Below are 14,018 nucleotides of genomic sequence, written 5' to 3' on the forward strand. Positions count from 1 at the left end.
GGTGCGTCATGCTATGAAAATGGCGACAAAGTTGAAATTGGGTTGTTTTTTTAATGCGCTATATAGAGCAAAACCATTCATTGAACTTATCTAAAATACATATCAGAAAAATTCCTTTTGGCTTCCAAACGTTATGCTCAAATCTGAAACGCAAGACTTCAGTATGGGGGAAGATATTTACAAAACAAGTTGTAAAGTTTTTTTGGATCACCCTGTAGTTCCTTTTCCTTTCCATGATAAAACATTATCTCTGCATCATTTTTTTCTACTACGTGTATCGTTTGTTTCTTTTGATTTTGAAACCGCCTTCACTAGCTGTGATTTATTTTTCTTTTTCCCAACCCTCTCCACAAGATGTGTAGTTTATTTATTTTTTAACCAATCGTCTCCACAAGATAAGTTTTTTATTTTTTATTTATTTTATTTTCTCACCGCCTCCAAAAGTTGTTATGATTTTTTTCACCAATGGTCTCCACAAGATGTGTTAGTTATTTAATTGCACCATCTCCACTTTCTGTGGGTTAAAAAAAAAATTTTTGGCTATTAAACCAACTTTCTCCCCTAGCTGTGCCATCTGAGTTCCAGCCCTTCGACCTGGTAAAATCTACACACATGTGATTTTAAATAGACATAAAAAGTGCTGAGCCAAAAATAGAACATTTGAAAAGAAAAATAATGTTATTTACCAACTGCCAGAAAAATGCCAGTTTCTCTGATTTCATTATAATTTTGACGAATGCCTGATTTCACAACGATGCCTGACATTATTTTTTTACTTTTTACTTTTCTGTGGTGGAAATAATCCAAACGTCTCTTAAAATAATACATGAATTTTTTCCCTTGAACCCTACAAAAGGTATTTGATTACGTCATTGTTTTTGTGTACTGGCCTTAAATTAAATTCTTTTTCAGAAACCATTTTCGGCACTCGTTTCATTATTTTTTCTTACCAACTGACTCCACTAGATTAATAATATGTATATATTTATTTACTTTTTTCTTTTATCTAGAGTCACATCTATCTGGGTATTTTATTTAGGCCGATTTATTTACTTTTTTACCAACTGCCTACACCAGCTATAATTATGTCTCCTCCAGGGGTGAATTATATTTAGGAGTATAAAATTATTTTTTTTTACCGTACGAACCGTCCCCTCTTAATGTGTATTTTACTTAGGCATATTTAATTTCATTTTTACCAGCAGTGTCCTCTAGATGAGTATTTTATTTAGGCATTTTAATTTTTTCTTAGACTGTCTCCACTTTATGAGCATTTTATTTAGGAATAAAACATTATTTTTGTAGAACCCGTCTCCTTTAAATGTGTTTTTTTTTATTTAGGAACATTAAATTTTTTTCTACCAACCGACTCCTCTAGATGACTATTTCATATTCACATATTTAATTTTTTTTTTTAACCAACATGATTTTTTTTCTTTAGGCATTACATTTTTTCCCCCCACCGTTTCCTCTAGATATGTATTTTATTTAGGCAGAATTTATTTTTTTTTTTTTTACTATCTCCTCTAGATGTGTATTTTATTTAGGCATATTTAATTTTTTTTACCAACCGTCTTCTCTAGATGAGTATTTTATTTAGGCATATTTTAGGGGGCATTTTTACCAACCGTCTCCTGTAGATGTTTATTCTATTTAGGCTTATGAAATTTTTTTTTAACCAAGCGTCTCACTTAAATGACTACTTTCTGTAGTCATATTTAACCTTTTTTTTACCCACTCTTTCCTCTAGATGTATATTTTATTTATTAACAATTCGTTTTATTTTATTAACAACTGTGTCCTCTGAATGAGTATTTTATTCTGGCGTATTTTAATTATTTTTATAAAAACCATCCCCTCCAGATGAGTATTTTATTTAGGCATTTAAAATTATTTTTTTCTGAACAACCGTCTCCTGTAGATGTGTATAATTCAACTGTCTCACGTAAATGACTATTTTCTTTTGTCCTATTTAATTTGTTTTTTTACGCACCATTTCCTCTAGAAGTGTATTTTATTTAGGAACAATTCTTTTTATTTTTTTAACAACTGTGGCCTCTAAATGAATATTTTATTTAGGCATATTTAATGTTTTTTATTACCAACCGTCTTCTCTAAATGAGTATTTTATTCAGGTATATTAAAAAATTTTTTTAACCGACACTCTCCTTTAGAAGTGTATTTTATTTAGGCATATTTAAATTTAAGGGTTATTTTTACCAACCGTCTCCTCCAGATGAGTATTTTACTAGGCATATTTCTTCTTTTTTTTTTACCAACCATCTCCTCTACATGAGTATTTTTTAGGCATATTTTTTTTTTCTTTTGTAACCAGTCATCTCCTCTAGATGAGTATTTTACTTATTCATATTTGGGGTTGGTAGGGTTTTTTTGTAACTTACCGACTAACCGTCTCCTCTAGATGAGTATTTTATTTAGGCATTTTTTTTTTTTTAACAACCGTCTCTTCTAGAAGAGTATTTTATTTAGGCATAAATGATTTTTTAAAAATATCAACTGCCCCCACAACATACGATTTTTTTATTCACCTCTCATCTCCACTAGCTACGATATTTTTTTTTCCCCTAATCCTCTAAGCGTCTCTTCTAGAGGTGTATCTTATTAGCGCATACTTATAGAGTAATAGTTTTCTTCAAATAAGTATCTTATTTAGGCGTGCATATTTAAAAGGTTTTTTTACCAACCGTCTCCTGTAGATGTGTACTTTATTTAAAAAAACGAAAACATATTTAATTATTTAATTTTTTTTTACCAACCGTCTCCTTTAGATGAGCATTTTATTTAGGTATATTTATATATATATATTTTTTACCAACTGTCTCCCAAGACGGACGTCTTGGCTGTCTCTTCTAGATACGTTTTTTATTTGGGAATATTTTTTATAAATTTTTACCCACCGTCCCTTCTAGATGTGTATTTTATTTAGGCATATTTGTTTTGTTTTTCCCAACCGTCTCCTTCAGATGTGTTTTTTATTAAAGTATATTTTAGTGGGGGGGGTTTTTATCAACCGTTCCCTCTAGAAGAGTATTTTATGTTGGCTTATTTATATATATATATATTATCTTTTCAACTGTCTCCTATAGATGACTTTTTTATTAACACATATTTCATTCTTTTTTACCCTCCGTTTCCTCTAGATGTGTATTTTATTTAGGAATAATTTTTTTTTTAACAACCTTGTCCTCTAAAGGACTATTTTATTTAGGCATATTCAATTATTATTTTAACCAGCGATCTCTTCTAGATGAGTAGTTTATTTAGGCATACTTTATTTTTTGGGGTAACAGATTGTTTACAGATATTCAATTTTATTTTTAGATTGTGACACTTAAATGACTACTTTCTAAGGCATATTAAATTTTTTTTTACCCACCTTTTCCTCTAGATTTTTATTTTATATATGGGAAAAATTCTTTTTATTTTTTTTACCAACCGTCTCTTCTAAATGAGTATTTTATTTAGGCATATTTTCTTTGTTTTAGTAACCAACCTCTAGAGGTGTATCATATTAACGCATACTTTTAAAAAAATTGTCTTCTTCAAATAAGTATCTTATTTAGGCGTGCATAATTTTTTTTTAACCAACCGTCTCCTTCAGATGTGTATTTTATTTAGGCATACATAACTTTTTTTAATCAACCGTCTCCTCTAGATGAGTAGGCCCTATTTTATTTAGGAATATTAAATTTTTTTTTTACCATCTCCTCTAGTTGAGTATTTAATTTTGGAATACCAACCGTCTCTCCTATATGGCTAATTCATTTAGGCATATTTCTTTCTTTTTTTCCCACCATCTCCTCTAGATGTGTATTTTATTTAGGAATAATTTATTTTTTTACCAACCGTCTCCTGTAGGTAAGCATTTTGTTTAGGAAGATTTTTATTTTTTTTCACCAACCGGCCCCTCTAGATGAGTATTTTACATAAGCATATTTATTTTTAACCAACAGTCCTCTTTAGATGACTATTTCATTTACACTTATTTAATTTTTTTTTAGCAACTGTCTCACTTAAATGACTATATTTTCTTTAGGCCTATTAAATTTTGTTTGTAATCCTTTTCCTGTAGATGTGTATTTTATTTAGTAATAATTCTTTTTATTTTTTTACCAACCGTCTGCTCTAGATGAGTATTTTATTTACGCATATTTAATTTTTTTTTTTCACCAACCGTCTCCTATACATGTTTATTATATTTAGGCTTAACATTTTTTTTTACCAACCGTCTCTTTTAGATGTTTGTTTTTTTAATCCATTTTTGATGCATTTTTTACCAAACGTCTCCTATAGATCAGTATTATATTTAGGAGTAGTTAAATTTGTTTGTGTGTAAAACAACCATTTCCTCTTGATGTGTATTTATTTAAGGCATGTCTTATGTGTTTTTTTGCCAACCGTCACCTCTAGGTGATTATTTTATTTAGCCATAAAAAATTTTTAAATACCAAACTGTCCCCACTACAAACGATTTTTTTTCACCTCCCGTCTCCACTTGCTTTGATATTTATTGTTTTTCACTGAGCCCTCTAGATGTGTATTTATTTATTTATTTATTTATTTATTTATTTATTTATTTATTTATTTATTCATCTATTTATTCATCTATTTATTTATCCTTTTATTCATTTTCTACTGGTTTTGTTTTTACCTATCAGAGATTTATGCGACAAAAATGGGAAATAACAATGACAGTTACTAATGTGTGTAAAAAGTAATTCTTGAATTCCTTCCCCTTATAACGTCATCGATTTTTGTGTACTGGGCACTTCTGTCGTGATTTTTTTCTTACCAGCTGGCTCCACTAGATTAATATATTATTATTATATATTATATCATGTTTACTTTTTTCTTTTACCAACAGTTATATCCATCTGGGTATTTTTTTTATCCCGATTTATTTACTGTTTTACCAACTGTCTACGCTAGCTATGATTATTATTTGTTTTAATAAACGTCTCCCTTAGATGTGTATTTTATTTGGGCATATTCAATTCTTTTTTTAGCAACCATCTCCTCTAGATGTGCTTTTTATTTTGGCACTAAAAATTATTTTTTTTACAAACCGTCTCCTCTAGATGAGTATTTCCTTTATCCGCCTTAAATTATTTTTTTTACAACTGTCTCTTCTAGATGTATAATTTGATTAGGAATATCTTTTTTTTTTCCATATCTCTTCCTGATGTGTCTTATATTTAGGCATATTTACATTTTTTTAACATACTGTCTCTACTAGATGAGTATTTTATTTAAGAATATTTAATTTAATTCTTTTTTACCGTCTCCTCTAGATGAGTATTTCATTTAGGAATAATTCAATTATATTTTATAACCATCGCCCCTAAACGGCAATTTTATATAGGCGTATTTACTTTTTTTTTTACCAACCGTCTCCTCCAGATGACTTTAGAAATATTTAATTACTTTTTTACCGACCGTCTCACTTAAATAACTCTTTCCTTTGGCATAATTTTTTTTTTTTACCCTCCGTTTCCTCTAGATGTGTATTTTGGGGGGGGTGAATAATTCTTTTTTATTTTTTTCAACAACCGTGTCCTCTAAATGAGTGTTTTATTTTGGGATATTTTTTTTTTAAAATCAACCAACCTCCTTTAGATGAGTATTTTATTCTGGCGTATTTAATTATTTTTATAAAAACCATCCCCTCTAGATCGGAATTTTATTTAGGCATACTTAATTCTTTTTTTACCAACCGTCTCCTCAAAATGTGCATTCTTTTAGGAATAAAAATATTTTTTAAAACCAACTGTCTCCTCTAGATGTGCATTTTACTTAGACGTATTTTAGCTGGGCATATTTAATTTTTTTTTTACCTACTGTCTCCTCTAGATGTATATATTTTTAGGCATGTTTAATTTTTTTTGTGTTCAATAACTGTCTCCTCTAGATCTAGAAGTCTTTTTATTATTAGGCATATTTAATTTTTTTTTCTACCGAATGTTACCTCTAGTTGTGTATTTTTTTAGGCATATTCAATTTTTTTTTGGTACCAACCGTCTCCTGTAGATGAGTATTTTATTTAGCAATATTTTATTTTATTTTACCGTCGCCTTTAGGCGAGTATTTTATTTAGGTATAATTCATTTTCATTTTTTCCAACCGTCTCTCTAAATGACAATTTTATTCAAGCACATAAAACATTTTTATACCTACTGTCTCCTCTTTTTTTTTTTTAAAACAACCGTCTCCTCTTGATGTGTATTTTTTTTAGGAATACTTTTTTTTTTTAACGGCCGTTTCATCTAGTCTTCTAAATGTTTATTTTATTTAGGTATTTTTTTATTATATTTTTTACGAACCATCACCTCTAGAGGTGCATTATATTTAGGCTTATTTAATTTTTTTTACCAACCGTTCCCTCTAGATCAGTATTTTATTCAGGCATATTTAGATGGGTTGTTTTTTTTACCAACAGTCCTCTCTAGTCCTCTAAATGTGTATTTTATTTAGGTATAATTAACCCTATCCGGACGTCGTGTTTTACTATCGTATCCATACGACATGGGGAACTCTGTGCTACCACTCTCCAAACAGAACATTTCCGATCCGTATGCTTTGCATAGCAGTTTGTCAAAATAATCTTTTCAGAAATGCTGAAAGTTTCAAAGAGGTCTTTGCACTATATGTATTCTAAAATGTGAAGAATACAACCCCAGGGGTACAAAATGAACCCAGGGCGTACAGATAGGGTTAATTATTCTCCTATACATGAATATTGTATTTAGACATATTTAATTTTTTTCCCAACCGTCTCTTCTCTATATGTTTATTTTTTAAATCCAAATTTTAAGCCAAGTCACCTCAGCTGTCAGCTCATGAAATAGTGGAGTTTACCGGAGTTTAGTAAGCATTTTACGGCACTTGCAACACAATAAGGTCATATAAGTGCCAAAGATTAGAGGTATTACAAGAGAGTAACAAACACGAAAAAGAAGGAAGGGAGATCAGGGCGATAGATGTTTGATAGGAAAGAAGGAGCAAACCACGCCAGAGCACCCGCCAACCACCCAATACAACATCCAAGCACAAAGACGGAGAAACTTGATCAAATTTCTGCCTGCTGGGGAACCAAACTCCCTGCCTACGACAGTGAAGCCAGCTACATAAACTATGATAAACCACACCAGTCCCAACCACCTGCTTCATATACAGAAAAACACGTACGGAAAACAACTCTGAAACAACTCTCCTGAATTATTTTTAGTTTTAGTATTTTACGGCACTTGCAACCCAATAAGGTCATATAAGTGCCGAGGTGTTACAAGAGAGTAACATACACAAAAAAGAAGGAGGACGATAAGGACGATAGATGTTTGATAGGAAAGAAGGAGCAAACCACACCAGAGCACCCGCCAAACACCCACATTGTGACCGATACACGTAAAACAAAAACTCTAAAACAACAGTCCTGAATTATGACCGACATCGTTTATTTACAAAAACAAAACTATACACATCATGTAGAGGCACAATACAACAAGTCAATAGATTCGCTGACAAAACACCAGAAATGAGGATCTCAATATCTCTCTCATACACACACGTACACTTCTTTGTACACACACTCACACTCACACACACACACACACTCACACTCACACACACACACCCACACAATCATAAATATAACCCACTTTCCATTTCGAAGAGGCCCAAAACTTTTTTCCTAAACTCTCAAATTCTAACTGAAAAGATGTATTGAGCCACCAAGCATGGCTACTTTATCTATTAAATCTGCAGGCAGAAACAGCGTGGCTTTTGGACATCCGGATATCTGTAACCCAACATCGACTTCCAAGAAGAAAAATAAAAACAAAACCAATGCATTCGTATAAAAAACGAAAATCAATAATAATCTTTTCCATTTTTCTTCTACAGTCCACTACGGAAGATTTGATGTTGTAGTGGGAGTAGGAATAAAATCCGTTCAACTCATCCGAAGTTGTAATTTAACCGTTGGGATCTGTAAAGAAGAAGAGCAGAAGCTGGGATCCGAGAAAAAGATCAACTAACTCGAAGATCAACCGACCCAAAGATCCCCCCCCCCCCCCCCCAGCGGAGTCGACAGTGCACAGGTAGAATCAAAGAATCACATAGCCTCAAACCAGATGTCTATACCTGTTATTTAAATAAAAACTTAATAATAAAATAATTGGTACAATTAAAACAAGAATTTTTAAATATAACTGACCGACCATCTATAGCTCTCTGCATTGTCGTTTGTTTCTTTACGATGTTTCTAGCCACTGAAATTGGCCAGGTTTTGATGCCCATAGCTCATTACTGGGACAAGCCGCGGGACGACAACTTCCTGTATCTACCACTGCAGAAGACGCAAATTGGACCACACTCCCCGGCAAGCAACGAAAATGAACGAGAAATTTTCAAAGTCAACAGACAAATGACATTTGAATTTCAACTTCTTAAAATCTAAAAACAAACCCCCAATTTTCCCAATCCTTCAAATTAACAAAATTCTTAGCAAAATTAAAGTACCATATTTTTTCACTAGTTATTATTTTATTTAAAACTATTCATTACATATTCATTAAAAAAATAAAAATAAAAGAGAAAGTTTCTGTTCTCTGGCCCGAAGAAGCATTCTTCAAGAAATATATTATATATGTTCCAATTCTTTCTTCTCATTACCTCTTCTATTTTAAAAAAAAAAGGAAAGAGAAGACAAAAGTATTCTCCTGAACACAAAGTGATCGAAAATATTCAACCGTCATTCAAAACATTGAATATATATTATATATATATATACATACATTCATAGGAATATCAACAACAACAACAACAGCAAAACATCTCCTTTTTCACAAGTATTCCAGTGAAAAACATGAATAAATACTATAATACTAGTTCTGCTCAAGTCGAATCCAAAAGGGTGACGTAGCGATATCATCTCTTGAAACCCAAACAAAAACGAGCCGAGTGTAACATCATGTGCTGGCAAAGTTCCCAGATTTTCCTCCACTAATTGTGCCAAATTTGCGTTCCGAGTGGACCCACCCGTATTTCACGTTCACTGACAGACGCACAGCCTAGCACGCACAGAGACACATCGGCGCCACTCTGTCAGTTTTTGTTGTTATTTTGATGAATCGGTCGCTTTAAAGCACAAGCGGGCTATCCCAAATAATGCTGCTTTGAGAAAATCGAAGGTAAGTTTTTGCCCCTTGTTGATTTCTTAAAAAGACGAGAGTTTTCTCAACAACCAAACAAATATAAACACCAAAGGAAAAACACTTCTCTTATAGGTAGGGCAAGGCCCACTTTTGGTGTAGGTCAAGATTTCTGGAAACCCCCGAAATCTGGGTTAGCCCGTTTGTCCTTAAAAGCGACCTATGTGACTATGTCCATGTTTCAAATATAAAGAAAATGATAAATAATATACATACAAGAAAAACTCTGGGACCAGGCAATCAGTTTGCCCTGTGCGTGCTAGATGGTAAAAAGAAACAAGTCCACCTCTGTATTAACACGTGACAGAGCATTTTTCAAGTACCCTTCAGAATTATAACACCTGTACAAAATATTTATCACCAAATATACACAGAGAATTCAACAGTGACAGAAGAAATGAAGGTATGGCAATGAAAATACAACACAAAATTTGAGTCTACATTTCGCAGGCATAACACAGTTTCAACATTGAACACTTCACAGCAAAACAATTCCACAAAACAACGTTAATGACACCAGACAGCATGGCAGATGACAGTTTTCCCCTCCCACTAAGTAGAATAGACTCCCTTTTCCTCCGACGAAGTAACCCACCACAAGTTTTTGTCGTCACTTCGTTCTACGTCACCGACAACGCGGATCACTCACTCAGCCCCCGCCCCAGATAAAACTGTGCTTGACCCCGACAGTATCGAGATGGAAATGTCCACCGCTTAATCTCGTAAACACACATCCAATGAGAACAGACTATACTTTACACGTGACCCTTGGCCATTTCTTTATAAGAAACAGACTATTACTACAGTATTGCAAGGGCAAAAGTCACCTGCTTGACCTACAATTCAAAAGAACTCAGCACGCGGTAGAAAAACGTGAAATGTGAACAAGTCTTAATCTTTCTTCCGAGCTACTTTTTAGTGCGTCTTGCTGACCTTTTTCAAATAGCAATATCTCACAGACTAGCAAAATTTTTTCTGAGTCTGTGAACAATAATAGACCATGTAATAACTTCACAAATTGTCTGCGAAATATTACAGTGATTAGAGTTGATTATGTCTTTTTTTCCAATTTACGAAAAACGCCTAAAACCTGAAGGCTCAGTCAATAACCAGACCTTGACCTTGACCCAGGGCTGAGTGAGATAAACCCGTGTCCCCCTTGTCCCCCGAATCTCCTAAAACAAGTTTTAAAAAACAAAAGAAAACAGCAGTATCTGTATGAGCACAGTTCAAACTCAACATAAAAAGGAAAAAACAAATCAGAGAGAAAAAGAAAACGGCAGACAACAGATTTTCTACTACATAAGACATTGAGTATGTTCATGAAAAAAACATTTTTCCATCTTGTGCTGTGCATTGTTTATTTTACATAATCACCGTCTGAGGGAGAAAAATTTCCAGCCAAAACATTACAGACGACTTTTTGATCCTTTCCCTTTCATTCATAACAAAACAAACTGCTTCGACAAAAGGCATATAATACACACGGGGCTGATATCTAACACAACTAGTGCGTCCTACAAAAACATGCCGATCAATTCCGCGTACTAGATGGCATTTCCAGCTGGGTCACCACTTTTCCAATTTCCATTACTTTAACCTTATCCGTACACCCTGGGGTCATTTTGTACCCCCGGGGTTGTATTCTTCACATTTTAGAATACTCCTAGTACGATGATTTCTTTGAAACTTTCAGTATTTCTCAAAAGATCATTTTGACAGACTGCTATGCAAAGGGTACGGATCGGACTAACGAGTAAATTTCCTCTTTGGAAAGTGGTGGCACAGAGTTCCCCACGTCGTATGGATACGATAGTAAAACACGACGTACGGATAGGGTTAAGTGGTGGCACAGAGTTCCCCACGTCGTATGGATACCATAGTAAAACATGACGTATGGATAGGGTTGAGGACTATAACTAACGTTATGTTATTATCACCCCAACACATTACTGACAAGATGAAGGCTCTGAGGGGAAAAGTAAACATTTCCTCACGTTACACTTTTCTTCACTTTCTGTCTTTCCATCCCCCTCAGATTGTTACATTTAACACAAATCAAATTCTAAACTTCCTCCAAGAAACCATCTAGGACCTATCAACATGACTGACAGGCAACACAGAAACTGTTGTAAAATATTACACAACAATGCAGACCCCACCACTACCACCTTCCTCTTAAAAAACAACATTTAGACCTATTCCGAACCTCTTAAGACTTGCAGTTTCTCAGTCCCTAAGACAACAACGTACCATATATATATATATATATATTATATATATATATACATATATATATATATATATAAAATATATACAAAATATATATATGTAATACTCTCATCCCAAAAGCAGTCTTTCCTCCTGAAGCAGACTAATAGTTTGAGATTCCACTGTACATGAACTGGCCTATTTACAAGATAATGCTACGCCTTCAATAAGAAACGACGGAGGACGAAATAGTAGAAAGAGTAGAGAAAACATAAATACCACAGTCCTTGCCACAGATAACAATAACAGTTCCAATATTATGTATCACTATGCCTTCTTGCACATTTTGGTCAACATTTTCGCGAGTACCAGTGACGTCGGCTGATAAACCCCCCAGCTGTGGTAGATGGCAGTCAGCACATCTAACCTCGCAGACACACTCTCCACTACCGTGTGTACCAGCTACATTCGGCTGATAAACTCTCCTCCCCCCCCCCCCCTGTACATCTAACCTCGCAGACACACTCTCCACTACCATGTGTACCAGCCACATTCGGCTGATAAACTCTCTCCCCCCCCACTTTACATCTAACCTCGGCGACACACTTTCCACTACCGTGTGTACCAGTACCTCACGACCTTCAAAATCGACACATTCCGCAGCTACAGCAAGCACGGACATACAAATTTGGGCCACGCTGGAGGATAACCACAAGACAACAACATCAGACTTTGAGCTCCCAGGATCATCTGTGTCATCTATACCGACTAAAGATATAATATGTCAGGTAATATGAAAGAGATATATCTTTGTCATCCATACCGGCTAAAGATCTATGTCAGGTATTATGAAAGAGATATATCTTTGTCATCTATATCGGCTAAAGATATAGATCTATGGCAGGTAATATATAAAAGAGAAACCACACTGCAATAACACAGACATTATGCCTGTCAATAGCGGACATAAAAACAGAGAAACAATGCTGCACTCACTTGGGAGTAAAACTGTTCTTCACTTTTTTTTTTTTTCTCAATGTATGTATGTATGCATCATTCAATGATTATTATGACTCATCAGTAGTAATTCCTGAAGTGATCTTGCCATTTGGTACAATGAGAGGGGTGAGTCGCAGGAAACTGATGATGCTGACGAAAAACTCACACATGCACGTTCAGACCCGTAAATTCCACATGATCGATAGCTGTATTCAACACAGACAATTTATGTACACAATGTTTACTCATTTTTTAAAAATACCACTAAACATTTAAGAACATTTCAAGATTGACAAACGTCTGTGACAACAAGAAATAAGATGCAAAGGCGTCGGATAGAAACTTGTCGTCAACTTGAGAGTTGGCACGGAATGCACATGGAATAAAAATACAAAAGCTCAATCCAGATATGCAAATCACATCTTCTTTAACAGAGATCGGGGCGGGGGGCGGGCCGGGGGGGGGGGGGGGGGGGGGGGTGTTATAGCTGACAGAATTGTGTGGTTCTCACTAATATTGAGCAATAAGCTAATATATCAGCTTTGAGTGTTCAGCCAATGTGCTTTTCCATTTTTCAACAAGGCTCCCACACATTATGCCTACTGTTGAAAGTAAACAAAAAAACAAAAACATTCACCACATTTTTGGGGGGTCTCAGCAGACGTGGCTTCCAATTTTCCAACACATTGGCTGGAACCCACTCCAACGATACTTGAAGGAGATGAGGAATCCATCTTGGCTGCACTTCTCCAGGTCACTCGTCCGACGGGATGACCAACAGGAGCACACCTATCTGCAGGATACAGTCTACGGGCAGTTTAAGACACTTGTGATGAATCTGTCTTGTCCCTCGCACGACACACATGACTAATCTGTCTTGTCCCTATGACACACGTGACTAATCTGTCTTGTCCCTATGACACACGTGACTAATCTGTCTTGTCCCTACGACACACGTGACTAATCTGTCTTGTCCCTACGACACACGTGACTAATCTGTCTTGTCCTTCACACAACGCACGCGATGAATCTTGTCTTATCCCTCGCATGAAAGTGAAACTAACAGTTATAAATAATTCTGAAATTATTCTTGTTAGCGTGAGATTTCAAAAGATCCTGAGATAAAAGCTGTGGAAATTTCAACATTTGTAGTAAGCAGCCATCACTACAAAATGTCCACCGCGGCAGAGGCGCTGTCAGCAGAAAGCAAGCTCCGCCCTCGTGCACACAAACACACGTGGCTTCCCGCTCTCGCACACACGCATGCACACATGGGGCTTCCTGCAGTCATAATCACAAGGATTTCCGCAGCCACCAGTAAAACGACGCCGTTCCCGCAGCCACAAACACAAGGCTTCCAGTGGCCACCAGTAAAACGACACCGTTCTCGCAGTCACAAACATAAGTCTTCCAGCGATCACCAGTACAGCCATTATGGCGGTGGGCATGGTCAGTCACCGCCCACCTTGGTGCTGGGGGTGTTGTTGTTCTTCTTGAGCACAAAGTTGAGCCACTGGTGGTTCAGGGGCCGGCTGGGTCTGCAGAGGAAACAATAACAATAATAATAATAATAATCAG

General features: G+C 35.1%; 1 protein-coding gene across 1 annotated transcript in view; it reads right to left on the reverse strand.

Moving 5' to 3' along the window:
• Positions 1–12,460: 12,460 nt before the first annotated feature.
• Positions 12,461–14,018, reverse strand: part of LOC101846314 (protein timeless) — a gene marked incomplete at its 5' end in the record, with an annotated part of 25,796 nt that continues 24,238 nt past the window's right edge. Inside the window, 1 exon segment of the mRNA XM_013088531.2 lies at positions 12,461–13,978. Coding sequence (XP_012943985.1) covers positions 13,891–13,978 — 88 coding nt within the window.

The sequence above is a fragment of the Aplysia californica genome, unplaced genomic scaffold (genome assembly GCF_000002075.1).
Source record: "Aplysia californica isolate F4 #8 unplaced genomic scaffold, AplCal3.0 scaffold00757, whole genome shotgun sequence".
Classification (NCBI taxonomy): Eukaryota; Metazoa; Mollusca; class Gastropoda; order Aplysiida; family Aplysiidae; genus Aplysia; species Aplysia californica.